The sequence below is a fragment of the Anguilla rostrata genome, chromosome 12 (assembly GCF_018555375.3).
Source record: "Anguilla rostrata isolate EN2019 chromosome 12, ASM1855537v3, whole genome shotgun sequence".
Taxonomy (NCBI): Eukaryota; Metazoa; Chordata; class Actinopteri; order Anguilliformes; family Anguillidae; genus Anguilla; species Anguilla rostrata.
In genome coordinates this window covers 29,967,616-29,991,506 of record NC_057944.1, presented here as the reverse complement: position 1 = coordinate 29,991,506, position 23,891 = coordinate 29,967,616, and the positions used below count along the sequence as shown (strand labels likewise).

The following is a 23,891-nucleotide window of genomic DNA, read 5'->3' as shown; positions in this document are numbered from 1 at the left end:
AGCCGTTTGTGCGCATTGAAGGCAGGAGGGGGAGGGCTGACTCCGATTCCCACACCCATCCCAGTTTCTGCGCCATCCATAAATCTCCCCCACAATCCCCACCCCTTCCACCGTGCAACAACACACGTGTTATTATCCCATAAAGTATGGCCTTCAGCACCCATAAAAACGACCTTTAGAATCTGATGCCATTGCGCTCCTGGGATGGCTCAGGAATACCGTGTCATTAGTAACGGGGTTAACATGCCTATTAGGGTGTTTGTGCTAATCCTCCATATGCACGGTGCTTTGGGATGGAGGGCGACCACACCCTGGAGAGTTTTTTTTTAAGTGTGTGTGGTCTGTTGTAATCACTGCGCGCTAACAGCATGCTGTCCGCCTTCCCGGACATGGCATCGTTGTAAACATTAAGCGCGTGCGGTTGCACCGCGCCTGCATATTTGAGTGTTACATTTTTTCATTGATGGAGGCAGAGCTCCATAAAACCACTCCTACATGCACACATCATTCACACAGGCAGAGACGGTACACGGCTGAGGTGTGGACATGGTTTTTTTAATTGTTTGTGAAAAGCACACAATCTGATATGACACTTTTCCAGCACAGCAGTACATACAGTATGTTTTCTTAATTGCTTATTTTTCAATCTTGATACTCAGGACATGATCTAAGTCTACCAACTGTTTTCCCCTTGCTTCTATATTACTGTTGTGTTTTATATGAGAACTTTGGATCCTCAATTCAATCTCTCTCATCACACAAACCCATGCACACACACACACACTCTCTCCTTTTCACACAAACATTCTCTCTCTCTCTCTCTCTCTCTCTCTCTCACACACACACTATAAGCAAGCACTGACACTGTGTTCAGACATGGCTGTAATGGTCTGGCAATTTGAGATTAAACGACGAAACGGTTGCTTAATCAGTTGGGGCTTTGTTCTGTTGTTTTCTTGTACACTCACAGGTTGTCGGTAAGAGTGCGGGACCGCAGGGGACCCATGGGCAGGTCCCCTGTCTGCATCCCCCTGGTGACAGACGCCACAGGAACGAGAGCAGTGGGACACACAGTGAGCCCCACACCAAGCTGCACAGCTGCAGACACCACCGCCTGTCACGTGACCCTGCTTTGGGTCTGGCTCTGCAGTCTCTCTCCTGATTGGTGCATGAGCTGAGTTGGCTGGATTGTCACACGAGACACACGCGCACGCACACAAACACACACACGCACACACATACACGCATGAACATTCACATACACAAACCATCCAACGCGCATACACAACAGACCACTCAAACACAGCTGAACATACACAGAACACCATCCAGACACAAGCACATGCACGCACACACACACACACATATATATCTGTCTTCTTATATGTGTATATATTTTATATATATATTCTACACTGCAAAAAGTAACAATTATCATGAGAATAACAAGAGTGTCCATAGAAGTGACGAGGATAAGAATAATGATCAAAACAAATAACTATCAAAACCTAAAGAGGAAAACGATTAAAAACATACAGCAGAGAACAGAGAGGACCTTGAGACAGCACAGGGATTTAGGAGCTTCTGGGCAGAGGACACCACTGAGTAACACGACTAATGGATGGGGTACGGGCAGACATACATGGTCACTGGTTACGAGACAGGACAATTGAGCATTATTTACAGGAAAACCCCTCAAATCCCCCCCCTGTCCCCTCTCTTCTTGCAGTGAAGGACTGGTGTCTTCATTGTCGTTATCGTCCGTGGTGGCTGAGCGGCAGACACGCAGAGGTCTTCAGTCTGGAAGTGAAGAAGGCGGGGGGTGAATCCTCGGATATTTACAGAACCAGACTCTGATGGGTCAGCACTGGGCAAGCTCATGCTGAATAGGTGCTGTTTTAAGATGGGTCCCAGCAAGGGAGCGCCTGTCAGACCATCAGCAGTTTGCAAATAGGCTCTACAGGGGTCCGCTAGCTCTAGGATCATTCACCAACTATTTTGCATTCTTTGAACAGGTGATCCTCATCTCGAATTTGCCTCGGCTGTCCACAAGCCACCCGACCAGTGGCAGTTGGTGAGCTGACAATGGAAAACTTCCCCTCAAACTGAACATTGGTCTTTACCTATTTTCAATCATTTTCCTTGATTAACCATACAGCGATTAATTAATAAAATACTCAGTACCATCAGATATAGTCAGTCCTCCTCAATTAGGTTATTAGGCAAGTAATACTATTATTTTTATTTGCATCACAAAACTGTTAGTGGGCAAGATGTCTTCAAAAGTATGTCTATATTGACATGACATGGACACTAATGCTGACTACCGAATGCACTTAGATGCCCCACTCTACCGATCAATTAATGGCTCCTCTTGGCTTTGTTGTATTCCCAGTTCTTCTGAGCTCTCCATTTTGGAATGCTCAGTCATTCAAATCCCCTGACATCATCCATCAATTTGGAAGACTGTTTGTCGGCTGTTTTTGGATATCCTCCAAAAATGTGTGGGGTTAGCCAGCACTACCTTTCAGTAAGTCCACCAGTGAGCTGTACGTCTTATTTAGCCAATAGGAGCCGACGGCAGCCTCCAAATCAACTGGAGTCATCACTGTTGCGCAGTGAGGCGTGCCAGCTGAACCCGTCCCTCATTGGGCAGTGTGATATGTGTGCCAGTCATGTATCCCCTGCTGGAACCCTGGCCAGCCACACTGTCATGGTTAGGGTTTTACGTTAAATCTCTTTCTTCTTGATGAAGTTAACCACGCTAGGATCATTTTAACCGCCTCTAATCTCAACCCCAGTACTTTTGGGTAACACTTGCTATGAAGAGTCCTTCATGAGAGCTATAATGTATAACCCCATCAAAAGCAGTACATAGCACCTACAGGCTAAATAAGTGTGTTGGGTAAATTATTGATGGTTTCACCTGGAACAGCTGCCTCAGTTTTCAGTTTTGGGGGCTTCTTTTGCTGTGTGGAGAGAGCAGAGAGAAGAGAGAAGAGAGAGACAGAAAGAGAAGGTGAGTGAGCACACCGCTGTTGTCTTTCCAATTTTTCCCACAATGCATTGGAGTGGCTCTTTACGGTCTGTCCAAGAGAACATACATGTACAGAGGGCGGGGATTTCTGCAAATGGAGCTGGCTGGGTTACTAGGCGCCAGAGAGAGAGAGCCTGTTTTTATTTGTAGGTTCAGGTAAATGCAAAACTGACAGGAACAGGACTTAGTGGGATTTACAACTACAGGCACTGTCTGACAGTAATGAATAGGGATGTGCTCAGGGATATTGCTGCCAGGATGATCTCAGGTCTGAGTGTACCCGGAGAGGGGGGGGGTAAGGAGGTGTTTTGTGAGGGACGGTGCGGAGATATCTCACCCTTAGAGACAATGAGGTTCTCGGCTTGAGCTTCCTCATCTCCAGGGGCCCTGAAAACACAGGCAAGGGGGTTACAGACCAGCGACAATGCAGTAGACTGTCTGAAGCCACACAAACACACATATGTACACCAGACGCAGCTGCATGTAAACACCACACATGCACACTCAGTCTAATAAACACATTCACTCCTACACACACACACACACACACACACACACACACACAGCACTCACATACACAAACACACGCACTACAAATTCAACGATGGCCGGATAAGCCAGGCGTTAATTGGGCTGTTACCTAGGTTTCTGGTTGAAACTGCAGCGGCACCTGCGGCCTAAGGGAACAGACACACAGGTCACATCTAGCCCAACCAACTTTAATTAGCTAAAAAACTGAAGCTAAACTGATAATGAGTCAGTGAGCAAGTGTATTCACCGCCTGTGAATTTCCTTCGTGGAACTTCACTGCATCCAATTTACAGCTCAGTGCATTCAGCAGGGAGTCATAACAGATAAGCATTCACTACTGTCCCTATGACCTCACAAAAGCATTCACTACTGTCCCTATGACCTCACACAAGCATTCACTACTGTCTCTATGACATCACATAAGCATTCATTACTGTTTGTATAACCTCAAATAAGCATTCACTACTGTCTGTATAGTCTCACATACGCATTCACTACTGTCTTTTTGACCGCACATAAGCATTCACTACTGGATCTATGACATCATAGAAGCATTCACTACTGTCTGTATAACCTCACATAAGCAATCACTACGGTCTGTCTAGCTAGTTGTATATGTCAATGTACATGTATAAAACAATATATTCAATACATTGTGTTAAATAAATTGTAGAATAGACCTTATATGTACCACACAACATTGTACACTACTCTGTCCTACTCTGTTGATTGTAGTGTTCATACCCTGTGTATGTTCAAAGTCAGAGCATTTGAGGATCTGCCTCTCACAGAAGCATGATTCATGGTGGGAGTTAAAAGTGTGAAGGAAGGGCGTGACTTACTGAGGATGAGGAGGATTCCTAGAGTGAATAGTATGACAGCAAATACCAGCCCTCCAATCCGCAGACTCTCATAGTCTGCTCATGAGAAAGACACACACACACACACACAATTACTCATCTCACAGAAAGATTGCTGCCTTCAATGTAAAAGATGCACATCATTATCAAGCCAAATGTACTTTAGTGTGTGCAGGCATTGCATTTGCAGTTGGGGTACTCACCATATTCGAATGGGTCCACCTCTTTCTCCTTGCCATCTGTCCAAGAAACAGCAGTGTTACATTACATGACATACTGTACATATATATCAGGTACCATATTCTTGGAAGACCAGAATCCTTCAGCACACATCAACTACTTATTATAAAACAAGTGTCTATCCTAAAGTTTGGCCCTACAGCCTGATATCAAGTATGTCTCCGATAGCATTACACTAAACTACCACTCCTAGTCAGCAATACCTGTACCTATCCATTTAGATTGTTGATTGTGTTTCTCATCTGTGTGTGTGTGTGTGTGTGTGTGTGTGGAGTGTCCAGTATAATTAAATTTTGGATGTTTATCAAATGATTTCTATGCTCAGTAATATTTTTAAAAGTATATAATGTTATTGTGGCACCACTGCTCTGAGAACATTTGGTGGAATGCTTTGATCATTGTCCTGCTGCAAGATCCAACCACAACCCAGTTTTTGCCTCCTGGAAGATGCAGCCAGAAAAAGTTATGCTTTTGTCTCATCTGACTGTAGAATCCAATTACAAAGATTTACTGATGTTTAGCAAACTACAGACGCTTAAATTTGTGGTTTGATGACAATAGAAGCTTTCTTCTGGGGAAGCCATTCAAATAGCTTGTTGGCGCGGAGGTGGTGCCTAATTGTAGTTCTGGAGACTTGGCGACCCCAACATGCAACCAGCTTCTGCAATTCTCCCAGTGATCCATGGATCCATTTTAGCTCTCAAACCACCTTCCTCCATGTGTGTGGGGAAAAAATATACTTGCATCCTATTCCAGGCAGGTTTATCACAGCTCCAGCTGTTTTAAACTTTAAAATCAGTTGTTGCCCTAATAGTGTAGACAGGTTGTTTTTTCTGGGAAGCGCAATGGTGTTGTCTCCTCACAGCAAGAAGGTCCCAGGTTCAACTCCGAGCCAGGGCCTTTCTGTGTGGAGTTTGCATGTTTTCACCACGTCCACTGCATGGGTTTCCTCTGGGTACTCCATTTCCAAAGATGTGGGAGGAATTGTTATGAGTATGTGAGTGAATGCTGTGTGTTCCCTGTGATGGATTGGAATCTTGTCCAGGGTGTATTTCTGCCTCTTGGGTTAGCTACCCCCGCCCCCCCACACTATCCTGAACAGGGATAAGCAGGCAAGAAATGGAAATGGCGCCATACTTCTATTAGATTTTGTTCATAATAATTTCTAGAGGTGCTAATAATTGGGACACGCTTGTTTTTTTAAAAAAAGATACTTTTTTCGTTGTACAATTTCACATCAATCAAAGTTTCGTTCTCGCCCATATATTGTGTGCAAGCTGATAAACAACTTGTTTTAAAAGCTTTACCAAGGGCGTCAACAATTCCAGAGTACACTATATATATATACAACATGTGCTCTTCCTCCAAAGCGAGTAATATCGGCCACTGCTTCTTATCACGTCTCAGTTTGTAAATTAGGTTTGCACAGACATGAGTTAGGGGGAGACACTTCTGTGCACTAGTGTCACTTACCCTGGGTGACACTAGTGCCAACTGTGTGTCATCTGGTGGGGCTGTTGGCCACAGTCAGCACTGTCATGGTCCAGATTGGATACCAGACCGGGGGCCCGTCCATGGACTAAAACAGTGCCTTGACAGGATGAGCCACCCAGCAGCACCACACACATTATTGACGCTGTTTGATTGGTGTTAATATCGTCTTGACTAAGGCATCAACCTGCAGACCAAACAGTTTACCTTCTTAACCTGATTTCTTTTTTTGCTTCAAATGCCATTTCTATTTGGCTCTTTATTTCATTCCTTTCTTCACTCTTTCACTATTTCATTTTTCTGTTTCTTTCTGTCATTCTTTCCTTCCTCTGCTTTCCCCCTAGCTTTCTTTCTTTTACCAAATCTGTCCTTCCATCTATCTGTTCGTCTGCTCATAATCAACGTGGTCTGTTCGTCTCCACCTGCCGACGGTTTGATGAATGAAAAGTTGTCTCACCCTTAGCGTTTGGATCGGACACCGCTGACAAACAGAGGGAGAGAGAGAGAGAGAGAGTCAATCACGGAATCAGTACCAAACAAAGGCAACATTGTTCAGTGATGACAGGACAGCCTTTTTAGGAACGGTGGACTCATTAGACCCCAGGGCAGTGAGCAAGGACCGTGAAAAACACAGGCTGGCAGTGTGTGACAGAGGATGGAGGGTAAGCACCCCTCCCCCGGGACACCTGCACAAAGAGCACACTGTCTCACTCCAGGTTCACAAAGCTGCCGAACCCTTCTGGGGCACAAGACAGCACCCTGTCGCCACCAGAAGGCCACCCTAGAAAGGAGGCAAGTCCCGCTCGTGTATTGAGACAGATAGATGAGACGTGGCCTTGGGGGAGGGCAATCTTAATTTTTTATTTAAAAAAAATGTCTTAATTATTAATCTTAACTTCAGAGGTGAAATTAATTCACACAACCACTATTATGTCCCTAGTCCAACGAAACGTAAAAATGGGTTGCTTGGAGGATTCAACCAGGCATAATATATTTATGTGTAAGAAACCCCTCAGACGCACCAAACAGTGCGTCAAGGTCACCAACAGCAAGAAACCAAAACTCATCGCGTTCGAGGTCAGCCAACCGTAAGAAACCCCTCCGCAAACCAAACAGCAGAAGTATGTGAGTGGTGAAGGAACGCGTGTAGTCTTACCCGGTGCCACTAGAACGGGATTCATTTAATGGTATCGCAATTATCTAACTCCAAAAAGAATGTTTTAACCTTTCCTCTGTGCTAGACGGAGGAGGCTGCTGTCCCCCAGTAGTGTGGCTTTATACAAATCGCTATCTTACTCGCTAGATGTGGACGTGTCTTTGGCTTGCGTAGCCTGCATAAATACAATTGTGTATCCTGCTACATCACTAGTGTATAGGCGAGTGACTACGGGGTGCAGATGTCCTGAGTTCTGTGTGTATGCTAGGACCTTAAAACTGTGTGCAGTGGTGAGAGTCACAGAGGGATGCCAGGCTGAAAACGAATGCAGTTTATTGTTCAGTGTGTCAAGTAATAATGACAATATGCAACGCTGCAGAACTTGAGTGGTGAAATGGCTATTCGCCTAAATGGCTTACACGCGCAGGAGACCGTGTTGACGAAACTCCCCGAACCACTGCACAAAACGATCAAAGCAAAACACCAAGCCGTCAAATAAAGACACAATCATGGCAAAACAGTATAAATCAATGATCCTGCTTGCACTACCTCTGTAAGCTTATCACACCAGGTGAACCTTTATATCTGGCTAAGTGCTGCTGACCCATAGTTATCAAGATCTTTAGTCAGCACCCCACCACTAAAGACACCAACTTGTTCCCCATGACATCAGTTTTATAACAATACAAAACCTGATTACATTGTATTATGGAGAAACTGAAGTTCACACAATGCTGATCCAATCCGATGGTTTGCAGCTGAGCGCTGTCTCTTCATCACACTTGCTGACTCCCTGTCAGCACAGTGAACAGTCTGTTTTACTCTGAGGGTCTGATACGAGGCACACTTCTGTGAACCGCCCTACGTATGTCCTGACAGGAGATCAGGCTTTCAATGGGACTTGAGCTTGACTTCCATCCTTTGTAGAGTGACCCTTAGTGACGACCACATCAGCCTTATAGACACAGAGGACAGCACCCGCACCAGCTGTGCTGCTTCAGTGAAGCTTCAGTCACGGAGGTGGGAAACGAGATAAATGCAGGTGATTTAAGGAGCGACACACAGGACCAGCAGCCGGCAAAGTAAAACCAGCCTGAACTCACACCCACAGGAAATGTTGTTATGTTTTGTTTAAATACTGTGCCAGAGTATGCAACTTCCTTAAGTCTTATGCACCTCTGTGAGTCACTTTGGCTGAAGGTGTTGGCCAAGTTCCTAAACTGTAAATTGTCTTTGCCTTCTCCAAATGTTGTTGCTACAGTATAAGGATTGGTACAATCTTTGAATCCCAAATGAGCTTCTGACAAGAAGCCACAAAGATCCTTAACTTTACCCAAGATACGGGTGTTGTAGTTCCATCATTTCTGTTTGTACGACAGAACTGGGGTTGTCCAATCTTATCCGAAAAGGGCTGACTTTTGGGTGCAACCTTTAGTTTAGGCCAGTACTACAAAACCTGATTCAACCAATTACTAATCGTAGGGGGGGGGGGGGGTAGACATAGAGATGAAGAAAATGGAGAAAGGACAGATGGAGTGCCAGAGAGACAGTGTAACTGTACACTGCAGTGGACTGAAGGCATTTGCTTCAGAAGCATTTGCTTCTTGCGCCATAAAACAGAACACTGCTGCTTTTATAGTCGGCTACCTTCAGATTTAATTAAATGTAAAATGAGAACAGCATCCCCAGGAGACAGACTTTGACATAATGCAAACTGGTATGCGTGTGGCAGTCCGAAGGGTTCGAAAAGCACAGAGGAAATTCTGTCACAGACATTTTGTGTTTGAGGGCACTTATGAGAGCTGTGGACCCTACTCTAGCGGAGCCTCTGACCACACAGCTACAGATAACATCCTCCGTCAGTGCCCTTCTCTTCTCCTCTCCACCACCCACACCCACTTACGCTGAACTCCCCCAAGGTTAACAGCACAAGAACGACCTCTCTCTCAAATCAGCCTCTCTCTCCATCACACACACCCAGGCACACACACTCTCTCCTTTTTACACAAACATTCTCTCTCTCTCTCTCTCTGTCTCTCTCTCTCTCTCTCTCCCTCCCTCTCTCTCTCTCTTTTCTCTAGCTATTTCTCTCTTTTCTGCCTGTGGTTAGTTTGTTAATTGTATTTCTCTTCATGTTGCTTGTATATATATTTTTTTTTGAAGTACAGTAATTTCTGTGGTTGAACAATGTCCCAATAAAAGGGGTTTTAAATCTCAAATCTCTCTCTCTCTCTCTCTCTCTCTCTCTCTCAATTCACACGATCATGTCAGCTTTCTTCTCTGGCCCACTGCATAATTTCCCCGCTTTAGATTTTTCTGCTCCAGTTGCCTGTTCATATAATACCGCACGTATCAGATTAAGCTCATTTATGCACGTAGCAGAGAGAGTAAATGCGTATCTGCCCTTTGACTCCGAAAAGAAAAGAAATTTTAAAAAATGTCAAGAGCCCTCCAGCTGGTCGTTCGATTTACATTCTGGCTAGACGGAAGAGGGGCGAAGGGGACAGAGAAGAAAAGAGAGAAGGGAGATGGAGGGATGAAAGAAGCGCCTGGAAAAAGAAAAAGAAGCAAAAAGAAAAAAAAAAGGTGAGAGGGCCGTCAGAACAGCGACCGCAGAGGAGCGAACGGCCTGCAGGGCCGGCGTGTCACTGGCTAGACCTCGGACAGAGCACGACGGAATGCACACCGAGCGGTTCCAAACTGAGCAAACATCCCTCGGAAACCTGACCCACCTCCCTGCGCGTACAGACGCAGAGAACGCAGGTTCCCCCCACCTACGCCGGGACACGATAGTGGGGCTGGACCCCAAATTACTCTCCCGCAAATGTTTAGCAAAAAATACCCACCCCCTCGCTGCTAGATGTTGCGTACCTCCTCTTCCCATTCTGAACCCCCTCCCCCTCCCCTCCCCTCCCCAGTCAGAGATGGAGGAAGACAGCACTTACCAGCAACATACACTAGGAGGGAAAAGAGGAAGACCAGAACAGTTTCCATGGCAACTGCAGAGAAATAGAGGGAGGGAGGGAGGGAGGGAGGGAGAGAAGGAGAGATCAGTATTCTTTGGGTACGTGTTTACCAGTTCAATCAAGCGCACATATTCACGCTAACACATGTGTGCGGCTAACACGCATCCCATTTTAAAACGGTTATGTAACCCAACAGATTTTCCTTTTTTTTTATGTAACAGTCCCTCCGTCGACAGGCAGGTCATTTTGTTTTCCTTTCCTGGCTCTCTTGGAATGTTGCTGGCTCCCTGTGGAGAAGGTGGAGACATGGCCCAGTTCCGAGTTTGTCACGTACCCAACATCTTCCCAACGCAGGCAAGCAAGACCCTATTCCGAATCTCGATCGTGGAACGCGCACACACCTTACATTCACCTTTCAGAAATCCGCGTTCACACAACTGGCCCATTTGGGACCGTTTCTCCTCTCAAAATAAAAGTAGCTTAATAAGTGGAGTCCTCTGCATAAATCATGATCTGCTCCTGGATCATAAAGAATATTTAGTTGCGTCTCAAATCAATTTTGTTGCTTTTGACCACAGGTCTATGGCATTTTTTCTTAGACAGCTGTAAAATATAGCAGACACAAACTGAGCATTTACGATGGCAATAAAAGTGTCATATAATCCCTATCCTAATGGAGCTGCTAATTCCCATTTTCTCATCCAGAAGACAGGATTTTGCAGAACGCAAGAGAATTACAATTCAATTTAAAGGTCATGAAAATGAATCAAGCTTTACCACAACATTAAACACAGACAACAACATATGCATTTAACCAGATCAGGTCAATTGTTTTGAAAGGCAATGACTGGATAATATCAAACTCACACCAAAGTGAATCTTTCAACGGTGAAATGGACACCACTGCCCTAAACTAACCTAGGGGTCAGTTCAGAGGGTCATAAGTGTATGTACTCCGGGTGATGGGTACCTAATGTATGATGAATGTAAGGAATGATTTTCTACTATCTGGTCCAATACTCCTTGATTCCCACTTCCCATTTCTATGGTCCCCATTGAATCATTATCCATCAGGAGTGCAGTGTGTGCAGGCACTTTTCAAAAATCTTGTTGTGAGCTTGTGACAGCTTTACGACACTACTGACAGCCCACGTAGCCTATCTACAGGGAGCTAAGAGGTGTGGGCGGGGCTAAACAGATTCCATCACAGGGATAGGACCGACTCTAAGCAAGGTTCAGACTTCAGAGGAGGTGAAAGAAAATAATTTAAATTAAGCTCTGAGCTTCATCCCCTGTGCAGATTTGGTGAAATATTGCACAACATCTACCAGGCTGGACTCACTCAAGGTCAAGCTGTTACTGCAATCATGTGACTGAATAATTGCCAATCAGTGACTTCCCAACAGTTTGACTCTTTCAATTATTACCAGCAACAGCAAATGTGTAATGCATTTCTAGTCCCTTAGTGTTATTCCTTCAAAACACAATATTGACATTTCACAAAGCGTCACACGTGAATTCTTATCGTTAACTTGTGCATACAGCTGGATATTTGTCACAGAAAATATTGACTGATATCACAAAGCAGCCAGGGCAACGTTGAAAAAGTTTATCTATTAAATTAATAGATCTCATAATAATAATAATATAATAGAAAATAATATGCACAACCATGGCAGCAGTAACAAATGCTTGAAATTTCAAAACAACGGGCAGTAACAGGCTGCAAGGAACAGATAGTCAACCAGAAAAATATTGATAGGCTGGTTTAACCACAGAAAGAAGGAGCAGGCCAAGCTGTTTTGTCTTTAACTGAACGTTATAAATACAGCAAGCTTACATTGCTTTACTAAAACACGGTTACAGCGCGTCCAATTTGAACATCATCAACCAAATGAGGAATGCAGCATTTGGGGCTGGCAGTTATTTCTGTCTGCCATGTTATAAGTTGGCTGAGGAAATCCCCAACCGACACAACACAGACAGCTTGGCACTTTTAATGTACACACAGCTTATAACATCTAAGGACAGGGAGAGAGATAACCAGACTGGACCTGGGCAAAATTCAACATGGAGTCTGCAATCAAGGCAATATCTTTCTATTTTCTTCTCCTTCTCATCCCTCTGTCTCCCTCACACCCCACCCACCCCCCCCCCCTGGAGAAAGCCTAGTTTCATCCTGCCTTGCCCCATGGGGGGTGGTAGCATTGGGGGGGGGGGGTATAATCATTTATTGATGCCTGCTCTCAGAGCCTGTGCATGGCTATATAAAGCATGACAGGAAAGGGTCACTGGTGGGGCAGTTTGGCAGGGGAACACTGACAACACGTCACCGATTTCTGCCTCCTGTGATCTCTGTTCAGCTGAGACTCTCTAACACCGAAGCGCTTAATTCCACATGTTTACATGAATTCATTTACTTTGAACAAAAACCTCTTTTTTAATTCAAGTGATTTAAAACAAGAGCATTTATGTTACGACAGGGGTTTTCAACGGAGCCTCCCACCCAGGCTCAAAGGCACTGCTGGGGGGTTCCAGAGTGCTATCGTGGGACCTCCACAGACCCCCCAGTAGAAAACCCGCATGCTAGAAGATACCAGAATCAAGATACACTATGTGATAAATTCCACTAAAAAATGTATATGTTTGAAATTTCCAGAAAATGCGACGCTCTATGTCAGCTCAGATATCTGGCCATTCTGGTACTGGTGTGTGTTTCCACAGTATGTAATCATTTCCATTAACAAAGCTTTTGAGAAATAATTCAGTCAGAACAAGAAGGGAAACATAACGGTTACCAGTGCCAATCTTTAAAGGAAAACTCCAAAATTAAAAATGTAAGATTACACATCCAAATGTGCCAGCTGAACACACTGAGCCAGTTTCAGTTTGCAGAAATCTCTGGACACAGACAGCAGGCGATACAGATTTGCTACGTGATTGGAGTCAGTGTTCATGGATACCGCCAGGAATGGCTTTCAAAGACTGAGTAACAACATGAATTGCAAATGTAATTTTCTAAATAGACAGAACAAAGAGGAAGCGAAGCAATGCACTGTGGGTTTTATATTTTAAATGAAATGAACCACAAATCAGCCATGAGGCATTTAAATTTGGGGTGTAGCCACCCATTGACATATTCAGACTGCAAAGCAGGTCCTTTCTCTCAGTTTAGCCTTGTGATTACGTTATTGCAATCCTTTTTTTATAGATCAGTCATTATATTATGCTGAAAGGTGGTATGATGGCCCCAGAAATGTGAGACTTAACATTCTCACAGCATTTTAATAATACTTTAGCGACACAGTGACATAGTGACAACATTACGACAGAGGACCTTCATTTTTATACGTCCTTAACTGTGGGTTGCAGTTCTCTCTTTATGTTTCAGTGTTGTGATTATGCTACTAGAATTGCTGTAATGTTACAAAAACGTCGTGAAAACGTTAGACATTAGCTCTCCCCTTTATGGAGCCGTGACTCCACTGTTGTTCAAGAGAACGACAGGTTCTGTCTCTAAAATCCATGCCAACGCAAACACTCATCAGTCCAAGACAGCATCTTATGATGAAACCTGTGAAGTGCACTGTTGCTAGGGGCTGCAAACATCTGTGAATAACGTGTGTTCATTTCTAGATACATACACAACATAAGCACAAACAGAGCAGGAGCGAATGTGAATCTGTTCTGTGATGTGCGGTTCAGCGAGCCAGTGAGTCATCACGAGCACAGCTAACTGAACACCGTATGTACAAAATGAGAGAACGGGCCCCTTTTTTATGGAACGATGCAATGTTTTTTCAACGTTTTTTTGCCACAGCCCTGTTCAGAGAATCTACGACTGTCGAGAAGTAAAAAAAAAAAATAGCTTAACTGAAATGCTGCCTACTCACCACGGCAACCTCTGACCCCGCTCAGAAGTGGCAGGATGTGCAGGGATGTAGCATACAAACAGTGGCATTTCACATCAAAACATCACAAGCGTGGGGTGAGCGGCACAACAAATCTGCCTCTGTGCCCTCTCTCCAGATCTCTACCCCCCCTGCTCTGGTTCTTAAACCCTAGCCTGTCCCCCACCTGTCCTCCCAAAAAGGCTTTTCAGGTTTCAGCTTGAGAACTGCAAAGGCTTTTAGTGTATGGCGCCACCTTGTGGCCGCAAGGTAAAGTCCACCAGCTGTGGTAGTGTTCCAGATCTGTCCTCTTTCTCCACACTCATCTTCAGTGACTGACATCCAATCAGCGTTCAGCAACCAGCTGCAACATTTCAGTGCACTGGTGACCAGTCAGTTAGGGAAGCAAGCAAGGACGGTTCCTGCAAGACAACCTCTAACCATACTCGCCAATGTGGCAACCATAGCACTCCCAGTTTAAAACAATCTGAGCTACCCGAGGTTATGCTAGATGGACAGACAGGCACCAGACGCAGCGCCACTATGTGGATGGGAAGCACGTTAAACCACATACTTAGCCAACAACCATACCACCATATACGCTACTCCTACAGAACAGCCGAAAATAAGCAGTAGTGTGTTTGCTTAGTACTTGGATGGGAGTCCGCCTGGAAAAACAAAGTTGCTGCTGGAAGTGGTGCGCAAGCCAGTAGGGAGCGATCTTCCCTCTGAACCAAACAAACCCCTACTCCTCAGTGCAGTGACAGGGACACTGTGCAGTAGGAGACGCTGTCTTCCAGATGACACGTTAAACCACAATCCACAGAAAGGTCCAGGTGGTACCCACTCCAGGCCGGATTCGAACCCAGAATTTCTTGCTACCCACTGCATTACCATGCTGCCCTTTCCTCCCCGTCCCCGTGGTGTACGTTCTGATGCAAAATGGCTGCTGTGCATCAACCAGGTGGGTGCTACACTTTTTGATGATTGATGTGAGTTTCTCTACACCACCGTGAAGTGCTTTGAGATCACAGGATTTTTAAAAAATGCAATCCACTATTATTATTGTTGTTGTTTTTGTTGTTATTACTACTACTACTACACTTGAAGTTCAAAGCACATTTGTAAGTCACTGTGAGTATCTGCCAAACAATTTCAATCTAAATGAGCATTCTGAGTGGGCGCCACCTGCTGGTGGACTGCACTCAGTGCGCTCACCTGTTTCAGCTAAGATATGTAACAGCTTAAGCCACAACGCTATGGAATGCAATTTCCATTCTCTAGTAGTTGTATGTTCTTATTACTACTATAAATGCACAACACTGAATCCTACATCGTTAGCCTTTGTCCAAGACAGTCTTCCCTCCTCTCTGCTCCCATAAAGTGGAGTGTTTTGGCCGAGTCCCTAAAAAACGTTCCCTGGTCCTTCTTCAAGATAATCCATTTGCTACAAAATTTCCAGGAGCACTGCCCAGGGTTAGGAAGGGATCCACCGCTCACTGCTCTCTTGCGCCCCCTGCTGATTGATTGGGTCCTGGCTGAAGCTGCACGTGACGCGTCTTCGTCTGACTCATGTCTGTGCGAGCTTGGTTTTGCGGGCTGTGGCGTAAAAAGAAAAAGCACCTGGCTAGACTGTGCACTCTGGAGGAGTAAATGTGCTTCTGTACACGCTCCCGAATTGGCAGCAGAGACTGCAGAATGACCATGGCTGTGTACGATCGGCATGAAAAATTGAGGAGAAAATGGGGAGAAGCATGAAAATAAAAAGATTTTAGAGACAGAAATCCATTAAAAGGATAATGGCCTACCCCTCCCAGCTCTCACAAGCTGACACAACCCACCCCATCGCCTCAAATAGACTCCCCACCATTATTTCACCCCCCCCCCCTCCCCCCACCCCCCACCCCCTCCCACTCCATTATGCAAAACAGGCCGCTTGTGCTCTGATTTCTGTGCTCTGCATCCACAGACATAGCTCATCTTCTTCTGTTTCCTGTTCCATTCTGCAGCATCCCCCCCCCCCCACCCCCCCACCCCCCCACCCCGAGGGACTTCTTATCGGAGAGAGGAACTCTCCAGATGAAGGCGGTGGATTCGCAGATGTACAATGGCAGACCTCTGTCCGCAGGGGATTAAGCCGCCCGTGTGGAGAAAGTCCACTAAAGCCCTCGGTAATATCGCCGCGATGCGATGGAGCTTTGAAGATGGCTCTTGAATCCCCCCCCCCGCCCCTGCCCCGCCTTACACACTCATACACTCAGCTACCCATGAATCCCATCCCCGCCCCCATCAGAAACCCCTCTCTCCATCTGGTGTGGGGGGAAATAAGTCCACTCCTTTATCTCTGCAGAGCTGAGGGCTCTTCCCTGGGCCGGCTGCAGAGGGGCCCTAGCCAGGCCCCTTCAGTTGGGTCCACACCAATGAGTCCGCCATCCTGGCAGCCATTTTTCCACACAACCAGGCAACCCCCGGCCTCCTTCCTGCCACATATTCAGAGGTGATTCTAGAGATTGAGGAAGCCCTTGGCACAAAATCCCATGGGGCCCTTCTGACTGACTTCCACTACCAACATGTTACCCAAAACTTCTAAAACTCAGCCCTTGGGCCCCCTCCCCCCAATGCTCAGGGCTCCAGGCAGCCGCCAGCCTTGCCTGTTCGTAACATTCTCCCCCGCAGATAACCATGTGCCCAAGGACAAGGTCTTCTGAGACCGCTCTGGATCCTCCAAAATTATCACCCTCCCCAAATCCAAGACATGAGAGCACAGATGCAGAGCAGACAGATGAATAAATGAATACTAAACTAAAGCGGCGATAAGAAGAGGTCGTGGTTTGAGGACGACTGTCTGGTCTGTCCTGCTCTAGGGTGGTGTGTGTGTGTGTGTGTGTGTGTGACAGAGAGAGAGAGAGAGAGGGATGGTGTGTGCGTGTACAGGCTGTGTGTGTTTCTGGGTGTCTTAGGGACATGATGTGTGTGTGTGTGTGCGTGAGTGAAAGGATGTGTGCGTGTGTGTGTGTGTGTGTGTGTGTGTGAGGAACAGAATGTGTGTGTGTGCTTGAGGGAAAGGATGTGTGTGTGTGTGTGTGTGTTTGAGGGACATAGTGCTTGTGTGTGTGTGTGTGTGTGTGTGTGTGTGTGTATTTGTGCACACTCAAAAACTGCCCTTCATCAGTCCTAATCGTCTGTGTAACTATGACCGCAGCTGCGGTTGGGGCCCACCTGAGACCTCTGGGAGGTTAACACACTGGCTGTGCTGGCTGTGACCTTGACCGGCTTCCCAAAAGCCCCCTTCTCTCAAACTCAATATCAGCCAGGGGGAGGGAGGGGGGCGAGGGTAATGTATCTCTGGGTGTAGTGGAGGAGCCCTCACACTGCTTAGCCTGCGCTATCAGTGGTACAGACAGGGGGGGCCCGGGTTCGGCCATCGGCCACCATCGGCCACCATTGGCCACCCTCGGCTGGTGACAGCTCAAGCAGCAGAAGAGACGCATAGAGGCAGACAGCTGACAGGAGAGCAGACTGAGCCGTGTCAGATTTTACTGAAGTGCCAGCTCAGCTTACAGCCAAAGAAATCATAACCAGCGTTAAGAGACCGGGCTTGTTGCTCCCATTTAGTGGGCGGAGTCAACATTCTCATTTCAGCAGTGACCGTTATTGCTATGTTCCAAATAAAATAAAATAAAAACGGACACAGGCTCTCCCATTCCTCTCCTCTCAGGTCCACTTCAGCACCCAATTCAGGGGAGGGGGTCTCCCCAAAAACACGGGGCCCCTGGACCTCTTTTCGCTTTGTGTCTGTGAGGGATTCTAGTCCTGCTCGGCTTTCACCCCTGAATGAGGGGGGTGCCATCGCATCAGACACTCAGCTTCCTCACTTCCTCACTTTAGCTCCGCTTGACTTTGCTGGTGTGGTTTTTATAATTTTAAATGAATGTCCTCTATCACCCCCCCCCCCCCCCCACCACCACCACCACATCATAAAGGACAACTATTAATATTATTATTATTATTATTAACAAGAATATAACAATAATAATAATAATAATCTCCCCACACAGACCCCCTGACCTAAACCCAAGCCTGAACCCACACCACGGTTTGGCGGCTGGTGCTTCTGCCTGCAGGGCCAGGTGGGCTGGCGGCTCCTCTGCTCCCTGCCGACGGGGGATGAAGACGTGTCAGCGCAGAATGCATTATTTAGGGCCGGAGGATGCCGGATGAATTATGAATCTCCATAAGAGGGGAGGAAGACTCCACGCCCGGCCGAAACAGGCAGCCGCGTGGCGCACGTGCGTGCGTGTGTGTGCGTGTGCGGAGTGTGTGTTCGTGTGCGTGCGTGTGTGTTCGTGTGCGGAGTGTGCGTGCGTGTGTGTTCGTGTGCGGAGTGTGTGTTCGTGTGTGTGCGTGTGTGTTCGTGTGCGGAGTGTGCGTGCGTGTGTGTTCGTGCGCGGAGTGTGCATGCGTGTGTGTTCGTGTGCGGAGTGAGTGTGCGTGTGTGTTCGTGTGAGTGTGTGTGCGTTCGTGTGCGGAGTGAGCGTGCACGTGAGCTCGAGGGAGTCTTCAGGTGTCAAAGGGCGGGTGTGAGGACTCGTGAGCACAGGCGTCTTGCTTTGTGAGAGCCTCGCTCCCACGTCTTCTGTGTCTCAGCCCTGACGGGAACACCGTGTGAAATCTGCCTTTTCACGTGTGAAAGTCCAAATTTCACACGCGAATTTAACGTTTTCACACGCGATCGGCTTTTTTTCACACGTGAATGAAAATTTCCACAAAAATGCGAAAAAAACAAAACGTGACATGAAATTCCACATTTTCACATGTGGCTGGCTGTTTCGAACGTGCACTACAATTTCCACATGTGAAAACAAAAGGCGTGCCTCGAAATAGCGCAGGTCAGCTTCTCCCGCGCTCACCTTACACGTGGGGATCGTTTTTACAGTTCACACGCGTGCTCTTCACATGTTGGGCGTGGCTTTTTTTCGCGAGGGCGGACAGGGGATCGCCATCGTATCGCGCACGCGTTGGCTCTGGTGGCAGGAGGCTGCGAAGCGGGGGGTATCGAACGGAGCCGAAAGAGAAGAGCGTTCGCCCGCAGTGTCGTCATCTCTCCGCCTCTCCCTTTTTCCCTCTCTTTCTCCGACCCTGAGAGAGGAATCGAGCTCGCTGAAAAACCCTCCCGTGCATTCCTCGCGGCGCATTCATATCTGCATGGACTGTGGCAAGGAAAGATTATGTTGAATGCATGCGCCTGTGAGAAGCTCTTTGTGTGTGTGCCTGTGTGTGCGTGTGTGTGTGCGTGTGTGTGTGTATGTGTGTGTGTGTCTTTACGTGCGTTGTCTTCCACAATGACCACCTGCAAGCTCAAGGCTGCCGAAATCTGGCTCTGTTTTCCATCTAATACTCTAAATCCACTGTCTCTTTGAGAGTTGTAAAAAAACATTGTCTTTCTTTCTTGTCCCTTAATTTTATATATTCCAAAATAATCACGTGTTTCATGTTTCCTTCTACAATATGTTTTCTTGGAAACATTAACATTTATTTTAAGAGTTTGTAACCTGTAACCGGGTTAAAAAAAATAAAAAATTAAAAAAATTTAAAATTAAATACACTGCAGAGAAATGTACAAATCTACCCCCTAATGTACTTTATGTTAACCTTCAATAATGTGTTTCAATTTTTCATTTTAGCGGCTCAATTATTTTTGATTGCTAAATAAAGAGAAAATGATATTTATGTTGTTACTAAATCGAAACAGCACAGATACGACAGCAAGCACACGGGGAAAAGCACGATTTGAATACGCTTTGAATGGCGATGGCACGCCCAGAGAGACGTGGCTGAAGCGCCGCTGAAGCCCGTGTGGCGAGGGAGTGCGCACGTGTGCGGTCCCGGCGTGAGGGGGACGCAGTGACGGGCCGTATCGGCGCCGACGGCGTCCCAGCTCTGGTGCCAACGAGAGAGATTACAGTCGCCGTCCTGTTTGACGACAGACAGCCAACCCCCCCCCCCCCCGCCCAGTTCCAACTGTAAATCTTACAGCTTCGCCCATGTCTCCCACTCCCACCTCATCCAGAACCCCCTCCCCCACACAGCCCACCAGTGTGGGTCAGCGGTAATCCCTGGGCAGGGATGGTAGGGGGGGTGAGCCCTTGTTAATGAGGAGTTGGGGGGGGGGGGCATGGTTGGGTGGGCCTTCAGTCTACAGGGATTGCTTGGAGAGACAGGGAGGCTGGCTGTGTGTATTGTGAGGTGCAGGACTGTGGCATTGTACGCTTGGCACATTAGCGTCTGCTTGTTCTGGGATCGGCATTAGCCTGAATGCTTGTGTGTCACAGCCTTGCACCCCCCACCAACCCCCCTCCCCCCCCCCCCACAAAGACTGCATCTGCATAGGTAAGAGCTGTTGTTTCAATTCCACACGCTCTGTCTATCTTTCTAACCATCTCTTCCGCTCTCTAGTGTTCTCTACTTGCTTCTCTTTGTCCCACTCGTCCATTCAGATTACTCCCTTGCTTTCCCCTCCTCCTCCTCTCCCTCGCAATATCCTGCTCTCTCTTTGAATGGGGATCTTTACAGCAGCACTTTATTGCTGGACCTCACAGGATGAATCAGCACAGTGGCAGGTATTAGCAGATGCTAATGTGAAGAGAACATTGGCACCTGTGCTTAATACTTAAATAGTTTTCTTTGTCTTATTCAGCCGAGCATACGTTCAGTGTAACGGGCACACGTAGACTGGTAATATGTCAGCAGGCAGAAACAGCATGTACACAGCTGGCTCCCGTTTTAAAATTGCCTGTAAAGGGGTGGTACTTTGGTACAATGAAAAAGAAATCTTCAGTTAGTATTGATGGCCATTTAAACATATATACAACAAATAGCATGCACATAGCTCATGGGCTAGCATGCACGCCATTTTCCCTAAGAATTCCCAGAGGCAACCGGAAAGGAGTACATTAGTACATTAGAATGGAGCTCCTCCAGTTCTCCTTCTTTTCACACTTACTCTCCTCCCCAACCCCAACCCCAACCCCCACCTCTCTCTCTCTCTCATACACACACACACACAAGTTCAAATGCAACATGGAGAATTAACTGGGACATAATACAGGTCACCGCCTCGCTTTCTAGGGCAAACCCCTAGCCTAGCATGCTTCCATCAATGGAAAAGGGCATGTAACCATGACAACAAAGCGTGCAACTGGCGCCCTGACAGACGTGCAGGAGTTCTTCTCCTCTTGTACCAGAGTGTTGCCATGACAACTGCCTCCGTCAGGTGACGACCACTGAAACGAATCCAAAGGATAATCGGTGGAGAAAGATAAGGGGGGTAGCAGTACTGTCACCCCAAACTGCTGGAGGACACAGGGCGAATAGGGAAATTGACAAACACATTGCCAATCGCGCCAAATATTACCGCACCAACATCCATTCGCCTTTAACGGCGCTCCACATTTGATACCAATGCGCCCATTAATTGCCCACAGACATCCAACCGAGTGCTCTCCTCGACGGCACCGATAAGAGCTTGAGTGAATTTAGTCATCTGGGTGAAATAAAGCAGGATCCGTTTTTTTTTATCCTACAGCCTCTGTAAGAAAGGTACTTTCGCAAAAGGTGAAATATGTTAAAAATATCCAAGTCGCATCATGCTGAAAATACTGGCCTATGATTACGATATGCTACATTTAAAAACGTCATTCCAGTTATACTGAAACCATTCATGATTTGGTGAATCTATACATATGTGCGTTTTTTTTCCATAAGTCACTGTACATTCATATTTTACTAATCAAACAATTCGTTTTAATAGTGTCACCATCGCGCGCTCTTGGCACGCGCCTCTCCTGCTCTGGCACTTCCTCGAGGAGCGCGTCTCTAGCATCCAGAGCACCGCGCCCCTTTTCCCCTCCCCTACCTGTGGATTGTCCTCGATACTAATGCAGAACCGCTTGTGCCAAAATATTACCTGCCTCGTGACTCTGAAATATTGGACTTTTCCCACCATCCTATACGGTCGAGAGTCGATTTCTATAGCTTCAGTTGGCAATACAACGATAGGCTAATATTTATTTATAAAAAGTCCTGTCCTATTAATTCCGTCTCATTTAAATCAGTCGGAAATTAAATTAAGCAATATGATCAATGGGAATATATGGTAATTCAGCGCAAGCAAATGGAAATATAAACAGAAGTGACGTTTTCGTTCAAATGAAAACTGTTGCGTGTTGTCTCGGTCACGTCACCGTCTTCGGGCAGTCATACTCGTGTTTCGCAGATCTACGGCACTCGCAGGGCACACCCACCATACACACATTATGTACGAAATTATACATAATTATCATCTCACGACTTGCAAATTATAGCACGGATAGGAGATCATAATAACTACCATTGCATTTAATTATTTTTTTAAAAAAATTAAAAATGCATTTAATTAATATCATGCAATATAAAATACTGTGTTCATAAAGTACTGACTAATTTTTGTCAGTGACCAATTGAAGATGTTTAAAAAATGTACTTTTGCCTTAGGATACCTCAGAACATAAAGATGTACTAATCGATCACGTTTGAAAAACAAATCGCCTTTCAATCAAACCAAGTGTAACTACGGCCCTTGATTTATTAAATACCTCGTCTATTTACACTCTTCCCCTCCCCCAACATAAACGCGAAGATTCTCCCCCTCTCAACAACAATCAATGCCTTTGTCCCCCCTCGTCTCTGCCCGCCAGACAAACGCACGTAGCCTACTCTTCAGGCAACAAAAATACATTTTTTCACAGATTTTCTAAGCTTTTCCCTCAGAATACTCCACTTCGCAAAAATACTAATTCATAAACAAAGCAGCACCACCGAGACCAAACATATAATCGTAAATTACACTGAGCGGAAACAAAAATCGAATAATAGTTTGCTTACCTTTGTTGTCCGCTGTGCTACCAACTTCAGAAAAATGGGGTTATGAAAAAAAAACGAATCTGGGGGGTTCTGATCAACAATAACACGCCCCTTGATAAAGAAATGTATATATGTATTGCTGTTCTTTATAGTGCCACTTCACATGTATTTTCTGCTCGTGTCATCCACGCCCGTCTGTGAAGTTGTCTGTCTAGGCTGGGTCTTGCCTTTCACTTTGAATACGAATACCCACGTGGGTTCTCGAAAGGAACGAAATAAAATGAACGTTTTTACGAGCTGTAGATTGGTATGTTCCCCTATCTTGAATGGTTCCAAACAGGCTCGTTCTTTCTTGGTTTCGCTCCCACTGTTGGCGTCTCTGTGTGCTTCTGTCTCTCTCACCCTCTATATGCCCGCCTCACTGACTGACTGACTGACTGACCGGGGGTGGGGGGGGGGGGGGTCGGTTGCGAACATAAAATCCTTGACTTCAGGGCTGTGAAGACCGGTCAGTTTAAACAGTACATTTGTATTAATGCGGTTACTGCTATTCTGTTATTGACTATTCTTAGTATGTCCGTTGTCATGATAGTGGAAATTTATATGCTTTAGTATTAATGACGTTTATTTTGTTGTTGACGAAGTAGTTCACCAGAGGTACTCAGACGGAACCATTTCTTAAAGTAAACACTAGAATAATCGAGCGGGTGTTGTGGTGTTATTAAGATCATAATCAACTCTTTTTATTAAAACGTTGCTGGGAAACCTTCAACTGCCGTTTTGCAAGACTGTCCTTACTGACAATTAAATCCACAGCAC

At 46.1% G+C, this 23,891-nt stretch overlaps 1 protein-coding gene across 2 annotated transcripts; it reads right to left on the bottom strand.

Moving 5' to 3' along the window:
• Positions 1 to 539: 539 nt before the first annotated feature.
• fxyd6 (FXYD domain containing ion transport regulator 6) lies at positions 540 to 23,499 on the bottom strand. Of its 2 annotated transcripts, XM_064301818.1 has the most exons (9): positions 23,094 to 23,495; positions 10,261 to 10,314; positions 6,617 to 6,640; positions 4,632 to 4,667; positions 4,411 to 4,485; positions 3,678 to 3,714; positions 3,375 to 3,424; positions 2,927 to 2,969; positions 540 to 1,800 (listed from the first exon to the last, which is right to left on the bottom strand). In XM_064301818.1, the coding sequence occupies exons 2-8, from the start codon at positions 10,307 to 10,309 to the stop codon at positions 2,941 to 2,943; spliced, it is 300 nt and encodes a 99-aa protein (XP_064157888.1). In that variant the 5' UTR covers positions 10,310 to 10,314; positions 23,094 to 23,495; the 3' UTR covers positions 540 to 1,800; positions 2,927 to 2,940. The 2 variants fall into 2 exon arrangements, with proteins under 2 accessions (XP_064157888.1, XP_064157889.1); XM_064301819.1 differs by lacking the exon at positions 6,617 to 6,640 and having other exon boundaries at positions 23,094 to 23,499.
• Positions 23,500 to 23,891: the final 392 nt, after the last annotated feature.

Bases quoted from the DNA above. Each gene is read 5' to 3' on its own strand.
- fxyd6 (XM_064301818.1), bottom strand. From the start codon at position 10,309: ATGGAAACTGTTCTGGTCTTCCTCTTTTCCCTCCTAGTGTATGTTGCT. The intron at 4,668-6,616 runs GTGAGACAACTT...TTTCTTGGACAG, and splicing joins GTCCGATCCAAACGCTAAGG to ATGGCAAGGAGAAAGAGGTG. The intron at 4,486-4,631 runs GTGAGTACCCCA...TCTCATGAGCAG, and splicing joins GGTGGACCCATTCGAATATG to ACTATGAGAGTCTGCGGATT.